Source organism: Notothenia coriiceps, unplaced genomic scaffold (assembly GCF_000735185.1).
Source record: "Notothenia coriiceps isolate Sejong01 unplaced genomic scaffold, NC01 NC01_scaffold00019351, whole genome shotgun sequence".
NCBI classification, from domain to species: Eukaryota; Metazoa; Chordata; class Actinopteri; order Perciformes; family Nototheniidae; genus Notothenia; species Notothenia coriiceps.
Window position 1 is genome coordinate 610,160 of NW_011352052.1, and position 23,810 is coordinate 633,969.

The 23,810-nt window shown below is 39.7% G+C and overlaps 3 protein-coding genes and 1 long non-coding RNA gene across 4 annotated transcripts in view; 3 read left to right on the forward strand and 1 right to left on the reverse strand.

Moving 5' to 3' along the window:
• LOC104951899 (gastrula zinc finger protein XlCGF8.2DB-like) overlaps nt 1-1,492 on the forward strand; it is a 13,273-nt gene extending 11,781 nt beyond the window's left edge. Inside the window, 2 exon segments of the mRNA XM_010778635.1 lie at nt 15-555; nt 557-1,492. Coding sequence (XP_010776937.1) covers nt 15-555; nt 557-827 — 812 coding nt within the window. The 3' untranslated portion in view covers nt 828-1,492.
• Nucleotides 1-23,810, reverse strand: part of LOC104951913 (plexin-A1-like) — a 122,407-nt gene that overhangs the window by 79,064 nt on the left and 19,533 nt on the right. The gene's annotated exons all lie outside the window — the stretch shown is intronic.
• LOC104951874 (uncharacterized) lies at nt 1,837-2,792 on the forward strand. The gene is made up of 3 exons (XR_799068.1): nt 1,837-1,880; nt 2,251-2,342; nt 2,721-2,792. It is a non-coding gene; the product is annotated as an uncharacterized lncRNA (long non-coding RNA).
• On the forward strand, nt 6,410-10,808 carry LOC104951873 (protein Shroom4-like). Its single transcript, XM_010778609.1, has 3 exons — nt 6,410-6,576; nt 7,098-7,240; nt 8,686-10,808. Exons 1-3 carry the CDS (start codon nt 6,415-6,417, stop codon nt 8,840-8,842), a joined length of 462 nt encoding a protein of 153 aa, XP_010776911.1. The 5' UTR covers nt 6,410-6,414; the 3' UTR covers nt 8,843-10,808.

A 23,810-nucleotide genomic window follows, 5' to 3' on the forward strand; every position in this document is an offset into this window, starting at 1 on the left:
GTGTGCCTTGGCAGTCTTAAAGGCCCACATGAAAATCCATACAGGAGGGAAACCATTCAGCTGCTCAGTCTGTGAGAAAGCTTTTGCACTGAAAGGATCTTTAAATCGACACATGTACGTCCATACAGCAGAGGAACCTTTCAGCTGCTCAGTCTGTGAGAAATCTTTTACACGAAGTAGAAATTTAAAGGCCCACATGAAAATCCATACAGGAGAGGAACCATTTAGCTGCTCAGTCTGTGAGAAAGCTTTTGCACTGAAAGGATCTTTACATCGACACATGAGAATACACACAGCAGAGAAACCACTCAGATGCTCAGTCTGTAAGAAAGCTTTTGCACTGAAAGTATATTTACTTCGACACATGAGAATACACACCGGGGATAAACCATTCAGCTGCTCAGTCTGTATGAAATCTTTTACCCAAAATGGAAGTTTGAAGTACCACATGAGAATCCATACGGGAGAGAAACCGTCTAGCTTCTCAGTCTGTAAGAAATATTTTGTAGGGTACGGAAATGTAAAGAAACACATGAGAATCCACACAGGAGAGAAGCTGCAGTGTTTGCGACAAAAGATACACCTGGAGTCATCAGGTCAAAAGCCATAAGTGTGTTGGTCGTCAGTCCTCACAGCTTCATCAAACTCAAACTGAGGAGAACAGAGAGGCAGAGTCTCCAGCCAGCAGCTCAGCTGCACACATGGAAACAGAAGCTGATGGAGAGGACTGTGGAGGACCACAACCAGCCAGGAACTCAGATCCAGAGAGACATTTACAATCAGAGACTGAGGACAACCCTGAGGACCCTTCTGAACCTTATAATTAAGACAGTGATTATTATTAGGTTTAAACTATTTGGGTAAGTAACCTTCTCTGAGTGTGATAAGACATTTTTGGTCCAAGTCAAATCTGCATGTGCAACATAAAACGGACAATTAATTAGTCCTTCGACAATTCACATGAGAAAAAACCTGTCTGGCTGTGTAAACAATATTCATACATGACTTCATCAAAACTCCATATTTATCAACAGAAGTTTTGAATATGTATAATGTTTTTGTCATACTACTTTTCTGATTTTTTACTATAACCACTGACTGATTAATCTGCAGAGTAGTTTCTCTAATAATCTGTTTGGTTAACTAAATGTTGTGATGTTTTTGATAGTTCATGTTGAGTTATCAGTCTGTTCTGGTCTAAAAGAAGAACCAATGACTTATTAATATAGAGAAAATGTACAATGTTTTCAGTTTTATTCTGTTCTGTTTATATCACAAACCAAACTAAAAGAAAAATGCCTTCGAAACAGACTCACATTCCTGCATATTGTTTGAGTTTTGCAACAGATTACAATCAGCTCATAGAGTGGCACAGTGACGCATCCTAAAACCCTGACTGAACAAAACTTGACCAGTCTGTTAAATGTGTGTCAACCACAGACCTTATTTCGAGCTATTTTCTAAAATCCTATGGAGAAATAAATAAAAAACAAACCTGGAATTATGCATTTGGGATCTCTTTTAAAATCCTCTCTAACCGCCTGCTGCTTCCCCTCCTCTCTCCTCGGTTCCCCTCCTCGGCTCCTCCGCTCGCATCTCCTGTGGGCGGGACTAAGTCTCGAGGATAGGAGTCAAGGAGTGGAGTCGAGGAGGGGAGTTGGAGAAATGAGAAAGGGCCCAAGAAACAAGCAAACGATCGCACCCACATCCTCCATTGTTGTGTGAGTTGTGTCGCATTGAAGATGACGTCGCGGCAGTTTTAAGCATAGATATATATAAACACTATATGGCTCATGGGAGATTTTCCAGCGTAGCTAACCGGCAGCCATCTTGCTTCAGTCAACAGCTACTCTGGTACGCGCTATGGTAGCTGTTGTAAGGTGAGTGATCTGCACAAAAATACTCTTAAATCGCTGAAATCTTGACTGATTTACAAACGGTTTGGTTTATTATAAACATTATTAGCATGGCTATGATACAGGATGCTTGGACATGTTGAAATTGCAACTTTTCTTTGTGTATGTGCCGTGGTTGTATTTATTAGCTGGCTAATAACAAGAGGCTGTGAGTGAGACCTAGTATTACAAAGTTGACCCAACAACTTTACACCAGTGGGAGAGGCAGAACTGCTCTTTCTTTTCAACATAACTTAAGTTACACATGATTTCTTCCAAGTGGTTTGGCTTGTTAAAAACATCTTACATTTTAGATACATTATGATACAGGAAATTGCTGGCTTTGTGTTTACAGAAGTACCTGACTATGCCGGACTTTTGTGCAGCCTACGGATGCTCTAATCGCCGCAGTCTGCAAACAAGAACCTGTGGAATCACCTTTCACGTGTAAGATATGACAATATTATGACTATAATTAGGATAATCGTTAATTACTTAGTGGATGTATGTACATTACAAGTCCTGCTACACAGGATCAGTGGGGCTATGTGAGATAATAGTATTGCAAGATTGATGTTGACCCAGCCTCTTTAGAATATGTTGCTACCATTTCTTTACACAATTATTTAATGTTTCTTTTGGACACCTTTTTTATAACTCTTAGTGTGGTTGTCTTATTCTTAAATACATACATACATACAATTACCCCAAAAATAGGATAATTTCGGTGTGTATTTTTGTCCTTACCCTTAATGTTAAAGGAAAGAAGGGAGGACAATGTTGACAATAATTTATATATCTGGCTACCTTTCTCATGTTTTTAAGGTTTCCCAAAACCAGAGAGAGGAGGAGGCAGTGGGAAGTTGCCCTAAGAAGGGACGTTTTTTTTTTTTTTTCCCCCACAGAAAAGTAAGTCCAGCGGGGCGCAAGTTGAATACATATAATACGGTAGTTCTATTATGCCTTTAAGCCTATACGTTACCCATAAGAACCCGGACCCATCTACTTTTGGGGAAATTAAGGGGAACGTCATTTAGACTAAATAGACCACCTAGAACACATTTCTGACAAGTAACCTCCCTAGTGTGAAATATCTGAAATGTGACATATATGTCACATTGGGCTTTAATGGTAAAGTATCTGTTCTTAATTTGCTCTGTTACATTTTTTCTTTTGCGACCAGTCGACGATGTTGAGCCTAACTCTGCCATGGTGAAAGTGGCCGCCTGTTGCTGGCGAGTCATTGAAGTACTGCTGCAATGCACGCCCAATGACGGCACGCACAATGAGGGCACGAGATACATTTGTGCGTGCACGAGATGGAAGGCTGACAGAAAGGGCGGCAATCCAATCCGTTTAGTAGTTTTTACAGTATTACGGGTTCCACAGATGACATTTTTTTATAGATTTTTTGTCAAAGCACTTAAGATATTCATTGCTATCGGGATGTTAAGAGCATTCCATGGAATATAACAAAAAGTTTATCTCGAGCCAATTTCTGAAACTTACCTACCCCACCTTTAAGTAAAATGTAATGTAATATTTGTGATAAAAAGGATGGATATTTTACAGATAATCTATAGGAAAGACAAGTATGGCACCCTTCATGCTTTGAACCAGTCACATCCCTATTTTAATTAGATAAAACATCAGTGGAAGATTTTTAATTAACCCTGTATCTATATCTTAAAGCGATGTACAGAAGCGCCACATGGCACTTTCCCAATTGGCTGGGAATGTGTGGATATGGTAATGTCCTTCCTGTGATAAATGACATATCTACATTCTTACATAGAGGAAAAAAATACAGCCTTTAAAGGTCACAGGGAATATATGGAAGCGGGAACAAATGTGTGTCGTCATTGAATATGGTTTCAGCCCCAGTGTGACCCAGAGTTAAGTAAGCCGTGGTGACCGGTATGGTAACTAGAGTGTCAGCGAAACAAAGCTAAATGTTTAAGTGTGTGAACGGTCGTCATTAATCACTGAGTCTGGGGCTGAGAGCTGGAGCCGGCTGTATGATAAATGAACTAACAGCGCCTCTACGCATCCCTTAAAGGAAAGGGAGAGGGAGGAAGGCAGGAGGATTAGAAAACACAGAAAGGAAGAGGCAGAAACAGCACCACATAGCAGGCGAAAGACACCCTGCTGTGCATCACGTACAGCTCCTTGTTTGTTGCTGCCTTGACATTACTCACCACAGGGCGGTAAGAAGATGCACGAGAGGTATGAACCTATTCTGGATTCATACCAGGCTCCTGGTTATTTCCCCCTCAGGCTCCAGGCTGACGTTGGACTGTCAGCCGCTGTCTTTGAGCAGCTGCGGTTTTAGCGGCATGTCCAGCACCGTTGGTTTTAATAGACCTTATCAGCAGCCGTTAAGCCGATTCAGCATGTTACATCGGAGGCAGTTGCCGAGAAAGAGCTGTCTGACTGGCTGCTCAGCCCCGTGAATCAGTGGTTTCATCCATTTAGAGAGGTTTCTCCCGAGTCTTTTTCTCTCTGCGTGCCTTCCACTTCTTCCGCTGGCAGTATACAACAGCAGTGCAAAAGCAAAAAAGTTTTACAGTGACAGAGCCAACTTTTCTTCAGACACATTCTCGATTCGGATCCCACTTAGTCTGCAAAGGATTGTCTCAGATTTGACTTGAGATCCATTTCATAAATCCATCTTTCCTGTGTAATAAACCAAGTCATACCCTCAGAGTTTATTTGAAGGATTTATAATTGATCACAGCAGACTTTTTTTTAATCTGGTTTTATTTTAATCTTCACTTTATTACTTATGCACTCTAAAGTGTGTGTCATGACAATATCACATGACGTTAATAAAGAAAATATCTGCACCTGTATTTCTGGCACTTAAATACATAACATCAAATCAAATAAAACTTTATTTTTAAAGCACTTTTTGTACAAAAAGGAACACAAAGTGCTTCACAAAACCAAAAACATACCCTTTCCAGGTAATAACAAGAGTAACACATAGCTTTGTGATTAAAAAGATAACTTAATACCAACACAGGGCTGAATAAAACAAGAACAAATTATAAATTCAATTAAAAGCCAATTAAAAAGGTATTACCAACAACTATGAACATAACCTTATTGAAGTCCACTTAATTAACTAACTATTACAAATACATTAACTGTTGGACTTCACTAATATAAGAACATACAGTATATCCCTTACAAGGGGATTTATTCATGGTACAATGGCGTGTTGGGATATCTGTGTAACTTCCTGTCACGTATATGTGCATGCATGATGACAAGATGTTTGCTGTAGTCTTCGTCGTGGGTTTTAGTGCTGCTTAGAAGAGTTGAGGTGATGTGATGTGAGGCGACGCATCAGAGGGTTTTGTCAGCACTTTTATTGTTTGGTGTGTCAGGTCCATAAGGTCCACCCACAGCAGGAGCATCAGATGCTTCGTCTCTCTCTGGCCTGGGATCAACGTTATGCTTACTGTCAGATTCTGTGTGTGTGTGTGTGTGTGTGTGTGTGTGTGTGTGTGTGTGTGCGTGCGTGCGTGCGTGCCTGCCTGCCTGCCTGCGTGCGTGCGTGCGTGCGTGCGTGCGTGCGTGCGTGCGTGCGTGCGTGCGTGCGTGCGTGCGTGTGTGTGTGTGTGTGTGTGTGTGTCAGTACTCATAACACATCCAGTATCTAGGCCATCCCGAGCAGTTGTGTTAAATATACCGGTGATTTAACACAACTGCTCGGGATGGCCTAGATACTGGATGTGTTATGAGTACTGACACACACACACACACACACACACACGCACGCACGCACGCACGCACGNCTCAATTGGAATTTTTAAAAGTAAATTAAAGACCTATCTTTTTAATTTGGCTTATCATTTTTTGTAGTATCACTGTTCTTGTTTCTTGTTTTTAGATATTTTAATGATGTTCCTCATTTGTTATTGTGATTTTTTTGTCATACTCTGTAAAGCACTTTGGGCTGCGTCAAGCATGAAAGGTGCTATATAAATGAAGTTGTTTATTACGATACGATAATACTTTAATGGTCAGATCAAGTCTGAAATTTGACTTGCATCACAGCAGCTCCATGTGTAAGGGTAGTGGTGATCTGTAGGATAGTGGTGGCCTAATGGATAGTGAGGTAGGTTGAAGATCGGAAGGTTGTGAGTTCAAATCCCGCCAGGAACACCTTGAGTAAGGCACTTAGCCCTTAGTTACTCCAGGGAGAATGTCCCTGTAATTGGTAATTGTAAGTTGTTATGGATAAAAAAGCGTTAGCTAAATGAAATGTAACATCAACAGACAAACATCAAGACCTATACATGAAAAACAAACAACAAACATTTAACATAACAGCACAATCAGTGAGAGAGAACAGGCTCATAAAGGGCCTTCAGCGTGCATTTGATCTGGGATTTTATTAATCTCTGTGTGTCTGTGTGTGTGTGTGTGTGTGTGTGTGTGTGTGTGTGTGTGTGTGTGTGTGTGTGTGTGTGTGTGTGTGTGTGTGTGTGTGTGTGTTCAGGTGGAGAGCATGGTGGTGCTGGTGTGTAAACCCAACGAGGTGGATAAGTTCCGCATGTTCATCGGAGACCTGGATAAAGTGGTGAGTCTTCTGCTGTCGCTGTCCGGACGTCTGCTGAGGGTGGAGAGCACTTTGGACACTTTGGACCCCGACACGGAGCACCACGAGAGGGTGAGCACAACACAGGGAGAGGGGGGTGTACGTGTCATTCACTGTGGTTGAACACAGCGTTTAAAAAGCACAAAGAACGGCTATTTTAAGTGGTACAAGTATAGTATGCACAAACTAAAACAAAGCCACTTAATCAGAGACTGTGGGAGAGGAAGACGTCTTTATGGTTGTTACTTAATTCTGTTATTTTGATATGTGCTTCACTATGTGGGTTTATCTAATCGTCTTTTAAAGTGCTACAGCGGTTAGAGAAAGAGAAAGAAAATGGCTTTTAATTGTATCTATAGGGAGGTGAAAAGGTAGCATTACATTTCCACCAAAAGCTTCGGCCTGGTTGAAGAAAGGGGTTTAAAACTAACAAAAACAAAAATTAAGAAAGATGGAGACTAGAAAGTATAAATAATATCAGGAAATTAATGTGAGATGTCACAGGATCAGCTAGAACAAATGAAAATGATATTTGTGTAAAGAAAGAATGTATTTCAATGTGCAAAATGTAACACCTGTACTCTGTCCTGCAGCTCCCCCTGCTGGAGAAGAAGCGGCAGCTCCTGCGTCAGCTGTCGGAGGCTCAGGACCTGAAGGACCACGTGGACCGCAGAGAGCAGGCCGTCAGCCGGGTGCTGGCCCGCTGCCTGACCCCCGAGCAGCACCGCGACTACAGGTACATTCAAATTCAAAATTCAAATGTTTTCTTGTCACATAAGCTACAGTGTAGAAATGGCAATGAAAATCTCCTGACCTGAGCTCCTCCAACAAGGCAACATATATAATGGAACACAAAGTAGTGCAAAAAGTCTATTATGTCAATAGAATATGATATGTAGAAGAACAGAATATGAAATTAAATAACGTACATTAAGACATATTTAAATACGGTTTATTGCAGAGCTCAGGTGTTAAGCAGTCTTATGGCCTGTGGGATGAAACCGTATGTTAACGTATGCTTTGTGTTAAGACAAATCATACCATAAGCAATATCAGAATCGGGTTTATTACCAGGTTTACACGTACAAGGAATTTGACTTTAAATATAGTAACATATAGCAGTATTTACATAGAAATAGAATGGAAAAAAATATGGAATAAATCTCGTCTTAAGTGCAAAATGTTTACAATTCAACAGTCAAATATTTCCCTGCTTTGTCCTTGCATGACCCACATTGAGTTTATAGTTTATATCACTCGTCACCGGCTTGAGCTTCAATCTCAGGATCCATGTATTTATGATCCTCTCAAGAATGGAAGTAGTCATCACACACAGAGTATTTGGTACAACTAGTTCCTGAACAGTGTCCTTCACATGCTGATATACAAGAGAGGGGCTTACAAAGATGCAGGAGTCTTGTAGGTAATTTTCTCTAAATCTCAAAATGTTGACTTTTTCTCAAAATGCTGACATTTTCTCAAAATTCAGATTTTGTCTCAAAATCTAAAATTTCTGATTTTGTCTAAAAATCTAAAAATTCAGATTTTCTCTAAAAATTCAAATTTTGTCTCAAAATCTCCAAATCCTGACTTTCTAAATATTCTGACTTTTTCTCAACATTTAAATTTTTTGACTTTTTCTCAACATTAAATTTTTTTTGACTTTTTCTCAAAATTCTGACTTTTTCTCAAAATTCTGAATTTTTCTGAATACTTTTTAATAAAAAAAATGTTAATAATCACTCGTCCCCGGCTTGAACTTCAATCTCAGGATCCATGTATCTGTGATCCTCTCCAGAATGGAAGTAGTCATCACATACAGAGCATCAACTAGTTCCTGAACAGTGTCCTTCACATGCTGATATCCAAGAGAGGGAGTTCCACAGTCACAAGATGGAGGAATAGAAAGCAGTATTCAATGTTTACTTCAGATTAGCTCCACGTCAGAAATGATCATGCTTGTCATATGTCTCTCTCCATAGAGGCTGAATCATCATGTTAATCACATAGCTATCATATGCCTCAAACAGTCCTGATGCTCTTCTAGGTAATCACACATCCTGTCATGTACACAGCTACAGTTGGGATACCTTTGTTACCATGTGGACTCTGATATTGGACGAGGACATTCAGTATTTTCCCCAACAATTTTTAACATATATGTGTGTTTTCCCCTCTCAGTCACTTTGTGAAGATGAAGGCGGCGCTGCTGGTGGAGCAGAGGCAGCTGGAGGACAAGACTCGGCTGGGGGAGGAGCAGCTGCGGGGGCTGAGGGAGAGCCTGGGGCTGGGGATGGGCATCGGCATGGGGATGTCCATGGGATACGGACTATACTGACAGAAAAAACAAAAACGGTGTCTCTGTTTTAAAGGAATAGTTTAGCATTTTTGAGAAATACATCACTCATGTCTGCCAAATCTCACCGTTTAATGTGTTATATTTTACGGGGAGATTGTGTGCAAGAATAAGTCTTAGCTGTGACTTCATGGAGTCTTTATGCTAAGCTAAGCTAACGGCGTTCTCGCTGTCGCTTCATATTTAGCAATCCAAAATGTCAGACTATTCCTTTAAGGATTAAAAGCTTTCCAGAAGGACCAAAACCACAGCTAAAACACACTCTGAAAGTTCTTTACAAGATAACAGACTGGACTCTGCTTCACTTGATGTACTGTAATGAAACTCGTTCTAACACTACGTTGCCAAAGACATTTCCTCCGACGCTGCTTTTTGTTCTGGTGTTTTCATTTTTCTATTTAAATCTCCTGGTTCAGAGAATTCACGGAGACTGTTGTGTGAGCTGCAGCATTATTAACTGCCAATACGTACTCTGTATTATCGACCATAGTATCATATCACTTTGTATTTTAGCTGTGGAGTTTGAGACTCCACCGACGCGTTATACTGTCCCGCGATGACTGTTCATGTACAGGAGACACTTGTGTTTATAATGTAAACGATGTGTATATAGTGATTTTGTTTTTTAAATGACTGGAAATGCCTGTAAAAATTGGTTGTAAAAGATGGGCGAGAAGACCGGGAAGAGATTACTGTATATTTTGACCGGGAAGAGCTTGATTAGTTCCGTTAGTTCTGTCGTTAGCTTGTTCAAATATTATTTGGTAAAGTGTATTGCCCCTAGCTAGTCCCAGTTTACATTGAAATCCTACATTGAATATTCACTTAAAACAGTATTAATAACACATATTCCTATTCTTGTTGAGAGTTAGATTAGAAGTTCATGTCTGTGTGTTAGATATAACGCTACAGCCAGCACTTGTGTTAGCTTAGCTTAGCTTAAAGACTGGAAACAGTGAGACAGCTTGCCTCGACGACAGTGTTTTAGGGCAATTTTAGGTAGAAAAATTATAATTAAGAAGCGGGAGGGATAAAGTAAATATACAGAGAACAAACCAGAGCTTATAATTGTAAATGTTTATTATTTTTAAATCCTCAAATCAAACATGTGTGACTTTAATCTCATAGTTAAGCTGTTTCGAGATGTCATGCTAAGCTAAGCTAATTGTAGTACGATTTTAGCTTGTTGAACAAAGACATGTTTAGTAGTTTCAATGTTCTCATCTAAATCTCGGCAAGAAAGAAAATAAGTGTTTTTTCCACAGATGTCAAAGTATTCTTTTGAAAATTGAGTAAAATGTATATTTTTTTGTAAAGTAAAGTGCCAAAACTCAATCAAATGTTCCCCATTTTTGTGAAATGTTTGCCAAAGTCTCCAGAGATTTAACCGGTTTCCCAAACCTCAGACATTAAAGCTTTCACCACTGCCTGTCTGAGTAAATCAAATAAAGAAAAACAAACACAAACTGTAGCTGAACAAGAGAAGGAAGGGGAGGAAATGTGTATATTTTGGCTTTTGAAAGGTGGACTGAGGTTATGTAAAAAAAAAACAGACGCTTAATCATTTCCTACTTTAACAAACATGCAGTTTAAATTGTATTAAAGTTACTGTTTTACACTTGTTCTTCCACAGTTTGTTCTCACATATTTCCTGCTTTTTAAATACCAAACATCCCGGAATTGAAGATGTCCACTCGTTCGTTCTGTTTTGTACATATTCTGTGTTTTCTTGTACTATAAAAGCGATTTTCTAAGTCGACTGGAAACGTTTTTACTTGTCAAGATTGGAAAGAAAGTGGCTTGTTGAGAGTTTATTTCTACTGTTCAATGTCATTCTGATTTATTAAGGACCTTTTTTTTTTTCTTCTTAAAAACTGCATTTCAAACTGCAAAAACGCTCACGTGAGAACGAGTACCATAAATAATAATAATAGTATTTTAAACATGTTTCAAGTCTCCTGTTGTGATTTATACCCTACTCGGTTATAATGGTTTATTTTTGCTGATTTAGGACCCAAATGTCCTTCTTGAGGGAGGGGGGTGTTTTTTTATTTGATGGGACGTTAAGTAAATATAGTTGAGGGCAGATTAAGGGCTGATGGATGAAGAGTGGAGTCAGCAGCTCTGCAGGAGGGATGTGGTGAGGAGGGTCATTAAAGAGAAGCATATTTACACTTACAATGTACACAACTGTATTAATGTAGTGTATTTCTAACTGTGTGTTCATAAAGGGTTATAGTAACCAAAGGATGCAAGTAAAATAGCCATAAATATGTCTAAATAGCAGTGGTTGCAGTCTTTTTAGGGGCGGAGGTCATGGGAAGACGTGATCAATCAGGGCTAAAGTCATAACCACCCAGGATAACATAACACCTTGTTGTCAGCACATTTTGACTGTTAACTTCAGGATTTTCTCTCCACCACATGTTCCACTTTCCCTCAGAAAGTGACCTGGTTCAATGCCTACAGTTGACCACGAGGTGTCGCCATTTAACTGTTTTTATCCTATAGAAGCAGTCCATCACTACCACATTATTATAGCAAAACACTAATGTTTTTTTTAAAGGTCCCATGTCATGCTTTTCTGGTTATTACCCGGCCGTCCCCTTGTGTGTTATGTAGCTTGTTATGCATGTAAACGGTCTGCAGAGTCACAAACCCTCAAAGTGCTCCCTATAGCGAGTAAAACTCTAACACAGAAAAGACCTGTCTGCTGCCCCAGAACGCCTCGTTGGAGATTTCTCTTTTTCCATTGTTTACTTCTTGGGTATAGTGACGTGACGTAACGTAACGGCTCCGCAGATTAGTCCATTTGGACCAGGAGCTCCAACAAGCCATTTAGGACATAGAGTGAATACACATACTATACAGAGATGCTGTATGAGAAACCAATGTGAGTTTAGAAAATTGCACAATATACATTTATTTTAGTATACCTCAACAATGGAATTATGATCAGTAGAAATGGCCATGACATGGGACCTTTAAATTATTTACATCTATTGAATAACTTATTTATTCTCTTGTGATATGAATACCACACATTTATTTTTTTGTATATGCTATTTAACTCCCCTTGACAAAATCATGTGTATTTTATTGCAGTAAAAATATAAGAGATTGCCGATTAGTCGAACTGCTCCACCGACCCATATGGAGCAGATATGGAAAAGCATTGATAGCTCTTGACTTGACTAATATTCCTGGTGTGTAGATTAACATGTCAAGGCAGCTGTGATGAGTCCGCTAACCGGAAAAGGAGAGATTTGACCTTCAACATAAAACGTACAATGTGACATCTCGGAAGAAAAGAGGAACGATTTAATGTAACGTAGAGGACAAACATGTAGGTATAAAATTAAGATCTAACTGTTCAATTATAGAAGAAAAATGCCATCGGTTGCAGCAAATATGTTGTACTTTAAATTCATTATCTACCAAACAATTAGGTAGACTTTAACCTTACCCGGAAGTTGTAGCTATTAATCTAACTTGACGCTAGCCCTTGCAGTTTTAAGTCGCAAAACACCACGTACTGCGGGCAATTGCCATCTAGTTCGTTATTTGTTGCACCTTACCAATATAATATTAAACTATGGCTTCTCATACGTGATTTACTACCTTTTGAAAGCTGTTTTTGGGTCGGAGGATGACGCAGGATTTCTGCAAAGCTTCAAGTTTACATTGGCTACTGTTGACATAATCAGTGGTTCAGAAGACGACAAATCCGAGTCACAAGACTTCTTCCGAGCTGCCTTTTTTCAGGTAAAAAACAACCCATTTTCTACCATTATTCCTTCCTTATTTATAAAATACATGTAAAGTGGGTCGAGCGTGTTGACAATTAACGTAGGTAAGTACGTAAGACCAACGGTTATTTTTGTCAGTTTTGTCACCACAGTGACGCCTTAAGCTAACGTTAGGCTAGTTATCTTCTTTTCTCTATGTGATATTTCCAGTTTGTTCTATTAATAAAACGAAGACTAGTGGCGGACATTGTTGCGAAAAAAGTTCCCTGTAACTGGAGCTGTGCAAAAATACAAAAGTATCAGCATCAAAATATAGTTAAAGTACCAAAAGTAGTGATTGTGCAGATTGGTCCATTTCAGATTAATATGAAATATTTTATAATGATTGATCATTAAAGTGTTCTCAAAGCTGGTAAAGGTGCAGCTAGTTTGAATGACTTTGTATACTGCAGGGTAGCTTGTGAATTTACTCCAGGTGGAACTAAAGTCTGATTTAACACTTGATTATATTTCACATCATTCATCCAAATCTCTAAAGGTATTCAATGGAGTAAAAGTACACCATTTACCTCTGAATTGTAGTGGAGTAGAAGTACAGAGTAGCATAAAATGGAAATACTCAAGAAACGTACAAGTACCTCTAAATTGTACTTAAGTACAGTACTCTAGTGAACGTTACTTCACACCCCTGTTGATATGATCCTGATGAAACGGCAGAGGATGTGTTTTTAGCGGACTCTTGCTGTGTTGTAAACAGGATTAGAAGAGATGGAAAACGCTGGTTTCCGCAGCGGGAGCTTTGACAGCATTCATCACCCCAGCGAAGATGATGATGACGAGATGGTGGACATTGCAGGTGCCACACTAGACTTCTCCGCCACGGAGGATGACCCTCCCCTCGGCTCAGGTAACAGAGACGGTTTCCAGTCAGGGTCCAGAGACAGCTTGGGGAGGGGCCGGGGGTTAAACCTTGGTTTGACCATATATTCAAAGCATCTCTGGCTCAAACCCAGCTGCTGATCTTTCTTGATTTCATACCTCCTCTACTTTTATATGCCCTCATATCCTGCTCTTCACTATCTGCTATCTGAAACAGGCATTAAACATCACAATCAACAACTGTGCAGCCTTTGGACAGCTGCAGTGTATTATCATTATGTTCTCATAAACAACATGAGCAGAGCTTGTTTCCACTGTCCTGTGTGTGTGTGTGTGTGTGTGTTAGTTACAGTCTGCTTTGTGTGTGTGTTAGTTACAGTCTGCTTTGTGTGTGTGTGTGTCACATGCTTTGAGTGAGTCGTGGTCATACATCCGATTAATCAGTCACTGCATGTTCCTTCACTCAGTCAGATTCTGTATGGGTTTACTTTGGTTTGACTTCACCTTTGAAATGAAAACCATTAAAGTGAGTCACTGTACTTCTGCTGTACTCTGAGTTTCTACACTGCCCGGTTACTGATGATGTCATCGTAATGTCACTGACCTGATTGTACAACAAACTCACAAAAAACGGAAATGACTTCTACGTTATTGATTGATGGCTGCTTTGCTTGTATATCATCATGGTGTCCGTTTAAGACCTCACTTCACTTATTTTTGTTGCTTCCAATAAGCTAAGACTTAATCAAATTTGATAACAACATAATATGAAAACAACTGGAAGAACAAATAGTTATGAGGAACCGTAACTGTGGAAATGTTGCATCAGAAAAAACTAAACTGTCCTTTTATTAAAAACAACACATTTACAAAAAACTGATCCAAAGATTCAAAGGCCTTATTTGAAAATAACACCCACGGCAAGATAACTTTAAACTTTCAGGACGATTCAGTGCATTTGAAGTGACAAAAATCGTCAGACAGTGATTTGAGCTGCCTGGTTACTACTGAGGTCACAGTGACATCACCAGACAGGAAGTGAGTCTGGAGACGAGCTTTTCTCTGAATGGCTCCACTGCGTCAGCTTTTTTTTAAAACCGACAACCATGTATTTTTGAAATTACACGGCGGTTTGTGAAAGAAAATCCTCCCCCGTCTGAGTGTGTAGCGGAGTAGAAACAGGAGGGTCAGCTAAACTGGAGTTTTCCTGATGGTAGTGACTCGCTGCTCTAGCTGATTATAATTGTGTGTCAGGCTCCGGGGAAATCAGGAGGCCAAGATAATGTCACCCTCCGCCGTCCAAGATTAAAGTTCGACATGACTTTGGAACGGCAGAAGATAATAAAATAGGTCCCTGTGAAGCTGACAATTGAGCGGCCCGACCAAGCAAGGAGGCAGAGGCAGAACGTCCAAAATACAACCCGGTGTGGGCATTTATTAAATCATGAACACATGACACACACACACACAGCCTCAATCCTGCTGTTTGTCCCTGACCACAGCCTGCAGCCAATAGGATCTCACACACACTCCCAGCCTCCTAACAGANCGTCGTGGGTTTTAGTGCTGCTTAGAAGAGTTGAGGTGATGTGATGTGAGGCGACGCATCAGAGGGTTTTGTCAGCACTTTTATTGTTTGGTGTGTCAGGTCCATAAGGTCCACCCACAGCAGGAGCATCAGATGCTTCGTCTCTCTCTGGCCTGGGATCAACGTTATGCTTACTGTCAGATTCTGTGTGTGTGTGTGTGTGTGTGTGTGTGTGTCAGTACTCATAACACATCCAGTATCTAGGCCATCCCGAGCAGTTGTGTTAAATCACCGGTATGACTTTCTCCACCTTTTGAGCCAGGGTATGTGTTTAAAGGGAGATGATTTAGGAATAGCTTTTACCTCGTCTGCCTCTGATGCTCAGGCTCACTGACAGGTAATCAAAGAGAAGGACCACCCCACTCATCCCTGCATCACTCTGTATGTGATACAACAAGGGCAGACAGGGGGAAGAGGCACACGTAATGAGACCCACTTCTTTTAAGAGGGTCTCTGCTTCAAGAAAGTGCGCGGTCATCATATTCAACCAGTCACTGCCACCTCGTTTTTTGGTCAAGGTGGCCGTGACAAAGTCAGGGGTTATCATCTCAAAAAGTGACTTGGTGTACAGTAGTGAGAGGAAATGGAGGAAGGTTGAGAGAGGAAAGAAAGATGAGGATAGAGAGAGATGGAGGGGAAAGGGGGGAGGGGGCTGGCACTGGAATGACATGCATGAACAGCAAAGCGAGCAGGGGAAAAGGCGGCTTTGCCATTCACTTTGAAGCTTGCTCCACTTCTGTCTGTCTTACGTAAGAGAAAAATGAAGAAAAACAAACGCCAACAAAAAAACCAGGCAGGGGAAAAAAAGGAGGAGGATCAGTCAGCGGGGTGAAGAGGGACAAGAAAGGAGGGCTGAGAGGAGGCTGTCTAACAGAGAAAGATGAGGAGAGGAATAGAGGAGGAGGGTGGATCAACAGAAAGGAGAGCAGAGGGAACGCGCTGAGCATCTGAACCCCAGAGAGCTACAGTAGCTCTCTATATTTTCTCCGTGTTACATAAGCCCATCTCTCCATCCTCACTGCTGAAAAGTATTTGGAGCCCAGCTGAGGCCCTTCACTTATGTCTGCTCGTCCCCACAGCAGACCCCCAACTGTAGACCACGGCTTTAGCCCGCAGCGAGGAGCACTGTAGCACTTTACCTAACACCTCTATTACCGTTGCCCTGTCCCTGCTGTACTCTACCTTTTTTTATGACAATCAATCTTCATGATGTCACCATCGCCCACGGCAGTGAATGTTGCTATGGAGATCAGTAGATCTGCAGCGAACTGCTGCCTTGGGGAGAGTGTATTCAAGCTTACGCTGGCACATGTGTGTGTGCGTCTTTCTGTGTGTGTCTGTGCACACGGTTCATCTTTAATTGCCATCTGCAATCTGCATCCTGAACACAGTCAGTAATTTGAGAGGCCCAGCGTGGGGTAAATAGCTGAGACTCATTTACAAGTGTGTTAATGGACTTTCTCCATCTTTTTCGTTCTTGTTTCTTTTTCTCTCCCCCGCCCTCTTCCTCTGCCAGTCCTTCTTTTCCCTTTCTCTCTCTTTCTCTCCCTTCACATAGCATTCTCACATTATACAGTACATCAAAACCTACTGCAGAGCAGGGAAACAAAAGCTGTATAGAAGTGGTTTGTGCATCATTTGCATAATTCTATGAATAAACACACTGTTTTAGGCGGATAATTATCTTCAATTTTGTCATTACCATAAACATTGTTGGTTTGACTATGATTGGCTGCTGCTCGCTCTGTTTTAATAAGAGTGGAGTTAGCAGGGCCGGTGCCAGCCTGGAGGAGTGCTATAGCCGGCTTCAATTATTTTTAATTTTTTTGACAATGGTTGTTATTCTCACTAATGTTCAAAAAACTGTTCAAGGTGTAAGGGAAATACTGGTACATTAAAATAAAATAAAACAGATAATCCTTTTTTAACTGTAATTTGCAGAGAAAGGATGAGAGAAAGCCTCCTTTCCTTGAGCTATTCTAGCCTCCCTATGCAATTTCTCCCTTATTTTCAGCTCTTTCCTCCCCTTTGCTTCTTTCCTTCCTTCCTAAACAACACACTTCAGCCCCTGAAATGTGTTATTAGTATCAAACAATGGGAGAAAAGGCATTTAAAGTACTGGCTTTACTTTCCTTAATAACTACCCTCCGTGGTAGTAATTGCCCCATTGGAAATAAAAGGCCCTTCTTGGGTTACGAGGCAATAAGTGTGCAGCTGGGATTGTGTGTTTGGATGTGTGGGCGCACACTAACTGTAATGCATTTGAACTCCGAACAAGAAGAGGGGGTTTATCTCTGGTCTCGCTGAGAGTTGTGTTAGAAAGGTGTCTGTGCACGGCCAGTGTGGAGAGGAAAACATTTACAATGAATTCAATTACTTCAGGTTATCTGCTGATAAGTAATACTTTATGTTTGTTTTAAGTAATATAAAACCAGGTTTGCGCAATTAACGTAATGTTACGTTTAATAAAAACATATCTTCCAGATTTTGCCTAAGGTTGATAGGTGATATTGTGTATATGGGAAATATGGTTAGATGGGCGGTTGGTATATAACAGAGGTCTCATACTGGAGTCATACTAAGCACAATAATCATTTATTGGATAAAATGCAGTCCCAGAAATAATCGCAAAATATATATGTTTTTCATTTTACAAATATTTAAATAAAATGATATAGGCCTACTGATAATATGTTTAGCATAGTAATGGTTGTACACCCTTTTAAAGAGCAATAACTTATCTTAGGAATAGGGTTCTAGTTACAATGTGAAAAAAGAATCAACATTTTCTAAATAAATAAAACCAAATCCCCCAACGAAAACAATAAATACATGGACCCTAAGGCTCTGGTAAAAAAGTTGAACTTAATTAAATATAACACATGTTTGTATCCAGAGTCTTTCAAGCCATAACAGGCCATATACTGCCAGCCCAGTTTGTTACCTTTTTTAATATAAAGTGCAAAGTAAAGACATATAAGCTAGAAGTCAGATCAAGAAACCTCCTCTCTTACTCGGCTCAAACCTAAAATGTGCCTTCACTGGAGCTGAGGACAATAACTCAGAACCGTAGAATGATAGTCATATATATTACCCATTAGGTCGATAACGCAAGCCTAGATGTAACTAGCTAAATGTTAAATGCCTTAAACACCAGGAAATAACTGTCTATAATGAGGATTTGTAACATTTACCCTTTACAGTATGTAATAAAGTCCAATTGATTCTAATACTCAACATATGTGAGCAGTGTATTTAAATCACATTTGACCCATTCCTGTGGGCTATGAACGTTAGCCACATGTCACAATAATACATCCCTGCTGTCATTAATAACCACTTAACTGACTTCATGTTGAGCCAACATTGATCTCAATGCGGCATTAAGAGTATGGATTGGTTTTGATCAGAGCCAGCTTCCTCGCGGCCTCCTCTACGTGCTATTATCTCAGCTTCATATATTCCAGGCTACAGACTGTGACAATGGGGGAACGCTGCTTAACTATCTCTGAACTGAACATCCTTTATTGTTATTGGCTATTTTCATATAGATTAACTTAATCTTACAAAACCATTCACTTTTTTTTATCAAATCTGGCTCTACCATTGTCAATCTCGAAGGCTCTAACTTAAATATTTGCTTTCTTAAAACCTTCCTTTCCAAAATCACATGAGATAGATATATATATAGCAGGTTTAATTTCCTTTTGTTATGTTTTTTTGGAAGCTGGTAATTCAAAACCTGCCATTGTGATGGTCATCAAATAAAATAAAAAGGTAACTGCTTTAATTCTGAGCATGGGGTAAAGCCCCTGTCACACTGTCCGGATATTGACACCCGATGGACACACGAATATGAAATTGTGAATTTCGCACGAAGATGGCCCCGAACCACACACGAAGGCAACATTTACATTACATTTAAGACATACAACTGCAACGAAAGTAACACAAACAATTATGTTAAAGTATTATGATACTGTACTGATATTTTCCGACTTTGTTCTTTACTTTCTCCGTCTTTATATGTAGAAGATATTAAGTTTTCTCCGTCATGTTGTTTCCATAGCAACAACAACTTCNTATTATTATTATTATTATTATTATTATTATATATAATAGTTTTTTGTGCATGTAAATGGTCAGTAAAGGCTAAAATCCCAAAGTTCCCTCCAGAGGGAGTTTTTCTCCCACACTGTCCCCCCTTCCTGAAATGCCTCCATGGGACTCCTTTCTTTACTTCTGTAACATAATGACATCACCATGTACACTTGCTCTTTCTGGGCTCTGGTTTCAGACAGAGGGTGAACAGAGGTGCTGCAGCACAGGCAGTATGAGAAGAATAAAGAGCTTGTTGAACATTAATGCATGGAAACATATCACAGTTTTTTTTTACTCAGATGTAGAGTCTTTCTAAAGTCCTTCTCCCAGTGGTGCTATCAAAAGAAACTTTAACAAGCTCATATTTAACACAATTGTATGCCGTGAACATTATCTTTACGATGCTAAACTCCCGCCTATCAGCTTAATCTTAAACGAAATACAAATATCAAGTACCAATTATTTCCGTTACATATTTATTTTAGCAGTAGGACGGACATATAATACCTTTGGCAGCATCACGCTTTAAAGGATACATACAGAAAGACCAACAGGCAACATCAGCCATGTGTAGCCACGAGGAAGAGAGGAATCTAATAATAAGTCTGAAACAATGAACATGTTGGGGAAAATAATACCTTACAAATTAACTGCAAAACAACGTAGTAACTGTATTAAACTGAAATAAGAGACCAGGAGGGAAACAGAGAGAGCGGCCTGGCTCAGGATAATGCTGCCGAATGTTTGGAAGCTGCCTCACGTTGGAACCTCAGGCGTCAGCACAGCCTCGGCACTTTGGATCCACTAACACAATAGCTGGTAAACACTGACCAGAGTGAGTGGCCATTAAGCTCCAGGGTACGATATGGACAACAGATGTCAGGGTGTGGAAATGGGGCTTCGGATGGTTTTTGGAAGAATGAAGCTATGATAGCACAAAACACAATATCAGCAAGCCACCAAGCCCTGGGATATAAACACTGGCAGAGCCACAGACAGAGGAAGAAGAGTGTTGGTAGAAGGGATTACCACCATCTTCTGAGGGGGGAAGCATCGAAAAAGGGAGCAATGAAGACTCTGGGAACGCATACTATCACACCATAAACACAATATTTAACAGGCTGTGGCAAAAATGACAGTGTATTTTATGCATGTGTTGCATATACTTATTTAGAAGGGTTTTGAAAAGACCACATATCATTTAACTGTTTTTTCAAGTCATTCCAATCTCTCTTACAATGACTCAACATTGACCTTTGGTTTATATATATTAAGTATTACACATAAAACGGATTCCTGGATTAAAGTCCAATCATATTTGTAAATTACATATTTTAAGACAATACATACAAAGAAACGCAAGACTTTTACTCAGGAAACTGCTGTATGTGTAACGTGTTACAACACAAATCAAATGTCGGGTATCTGCAATATACGTATAACAGTTAGGTTTCATACTTACCTCTAGGTAAGTTAGGTTGGTTACAAACTTGCCTAGAAAACATACTTAACTATGTTGTGTAAAAAAAGAAATGACTTTTACCTAGAAGACCGCTAGAGGTGTATCTGGAGCATTGTGGCTTGAAGTGTTTAGCCACTGATTGAACTGCTATTTGTGAAGGGTTGGGAAAGAGATTGCGTTGTTGTTGTTGTTGTTGTTGTAGGATTACTTTGAGAAACTTTTGTAAGCACTTTATAATAAATACTCAGAAAAGCAATGGCAAATGTTCTACCTTACTTGCCTTCCTAGTGACAATCTGTCACTGCTTACACCCATATTTGTGAAAAGAAACATGTGGTTGTGATAGCAGGGCATTTTGTCTTCAAACTGCTTCCAGATCAAACCATCAAGCATCAAGATGGAACTCTCGACATCCCTTCAAAAAATGTGGGAAAAACTGAGAAGAAAAGTGCTGGGTGCAACCTCGCTAACCAACTGTACGAAGGGCTGCCCACCAAACGCAGGGGCCTTTCATTTTCCACAAGAGACTTATGTAAGCAATAACACTGCCATATTATATTCACAAGCTATGTGTATGAAACATGATCGTTGAAGCCAGACCACTACACCTCCTAGATATTGGTTGTGTTCTGTGAAATCTCAGAGTGGATTTCCAATGGAACCTCGAAAACTCTTGGAAGTATAAAAGTGTGGCACCACATAACAAGATAAACCAGTGCTCACTGTGTGTGGGCATGCAGGCAGATGCCACAGTGTGGAAATGGGACCTCAAGCAGCTTTGGACGCAGTGACAACACTACCACATTCAAGCCATAACCAGCACTCTGTGGGGAATGTAAAGTACAAACGCCCTGAAGCTGGGAACGGACCTCAGGCGTTTCTGGGAGGATAGTGATCCGATACAACTCAACTGCATTCAGCCACTGACAAGCAAAACTTAGGAGGTAACTGCGAAAGAAAAATGGATTTAAGCTCTTCACAAGGAGCCAAACAGATTAAACCGACACATGCTTGTGGATGCACCAGCGAAACCTAAAGCTAATTGGAGGGGAAAAGTAATATTCAGACCAATTCACACATTTTTCTGCGTGCCGCATTGAAATCCGTTTTAGCTGTTTTGTTTGTTGGTTTTGATTTTTGCTTTAACAAATCCCGAATGATTTTATTGTATGTATCCTTCTCACCTTCAGTATTTTTCATGCCAAATTAAGGCTACATTAGCCAGCACATTTGGCATAAATAGAGCCATTGTGTGGAGGACGGCAGTAGAATGTATGTATAGATATAATGCATGTCAATGCGGAGAAGGCTGAGGAAAAAAACGACTTGTTTAATTTTTGGAGAAGAACTAGACTAATCCGATTAATGTTCTTATTCTTTACATATTTTTCCCTCCTGTGTTAGGCCAATTGTTTTATAAAGCAGGAACCCAATGGAGGTAAAGCACTGTGGGGGCGCTCTGTGGTGGCCTTTATATTGCGGTCCTAACCACATCAAATCATCAACATCAGTGGTTAGTAGTCCTCTAGCCTGCTCACTTATCATGTGCATATGTGCTATAACATGGTTGTACCGCTGTGGGCTGAGTTGTAACCAATAGAATGTGAGCCACAGAAGGCCAGAAGCTGTGTATGTGGTCAGAAAGTAGTTTGGGGTCTTAACAATCTGGGAGTACGGAAAATTCAATTTAAAAAAGGCCCTTTTTTTTCTTTCTGCTTCAAACCAACAATGTATAAACATTATGTTAAAATATTCAAAACACATGGGGATAATTCATTGGGATATTTATAGTTTTCTCAAAAGTACATTTGATGGGTTTGGAGACTAAATGGTTATCCTTTTTTTTTTTTTAAATATGATTGAAGGCTCGCTGTTGCTTTTCATTTGTGGATACCAGTTATACCTACAAGATGTTAATATTTCAAACACTGACTGTATCCAGGAACAGTAAAACATTATAGTAATGTATACCACAGATACAAATATACCTTAATAGCAATTGGTGGTATGTGTCCAAAAGATTATCAGATCTGATGGAGAACTGTTATTATCACATCATATTACATAATCAGCGAGGGGGGTTAAAATAACTGATTTACCTTTTAATTGAATAGTTTTAATTAAGTCAACATATGTGAATAAAGCATTATAATGGCTGTTCTACCTGATAAATGAAAAACCCCTGGAAGGTAATATAAACTAAGCAAGGCAGAAATTACCCATGAATAAAAAGAATAGCGTCTGCTTTTATATCCAGATGTCTTTCAATTGATTACCCCCGGTCCCACTCTACGTGTACTATTGCCTTGATATGAAAACACATTACTCTTTTACTCCCTTCTCCTTCCCATGTCCTTATGTTCTTACAGTACAATAACACAGTCAGAGTCTTGCAAAACACACTGCTTTGTTCCTAAATGTGGATTTTGTTATCCTCTCACACAATAGGGGAGTCTTTTATCCAGAACAACTTATAGTAGCAAAGGTTTTAACATAAAATGTTGTCATTGGCATAACCTGCTGTGAGGTCAAGAGTAAGAAACTTAAACACTCATATACCATAGACCAACACTATTAAGAAATGGCATTGCATTATATTAATGATTTGACTTAAAAAATGCTAGAATCTATTCATGAAAAAGTGTACTTTCTCGTGATATTAAGCTGATATTTGTAAAACATAATTAAGAGTATTTAATGAGACGTGTTGCTCTTGTAATCAATGACAATAGATAAAACCAAGTGGGTACTTTTCTTAAATGACACATATTATATCATTAATCTTCAGAAAAACATTTTTGGACAGTATTATTTAGATATGATAAAGGCGACTTCTTTGAATAATACCCACTGAAAGTCAATACAAAGAAAATGCAGATGAAACATCACCAAATAAAAAAGTAAAGCAAAATAACATGAATGGATATCTGATTTTTTTTTTAAATCAAGTGACAGTGACATACACAGATGAAGCTGCCTAAAAGACAGCTTGAAAAAGACTAAGCAAACATGCTTGCCTCTGTCTCTGGAGTACCAGTTTGATGTAACATTGAGTAATAATACCATTTCTGTGCCAAGGGCAGGCACAAGGTCCTGTTTTAATAGTGGCACATTAAAATGGAGCAGCGTGTTCAGGACACGTAGGGATTTCGTGACCACGGGAGCTTCGGG

What these genes read in the sequence shown, in the direction of transcription:
- LOC104951873 (XM_010778609.1), top strand. Translation starts at nt 6,415, where the DNA reads ATGGTGGTGCTGGTGTGTAAACCCAACGAGGTGGATAAGTTCCGCATG. An exon ending in ACACGGAGCACCACGAGAGG is followed by an intron (nt 6,577 to 7,097) that starts GTGAGCACAACA and finishes TCTGTCCTGCAG; the next exon opens with CTCCCCCTGCTGGAGAAGAA. An exon ending in GAGCAGCACCGCGACTACAG is followed by an intron (nt 7,241 to 8,685) that starts GTACATTCAAAT and finishes TTCCCCTCTCAG; the next exon opens with TCACTTTGTGAAGATGAAGG.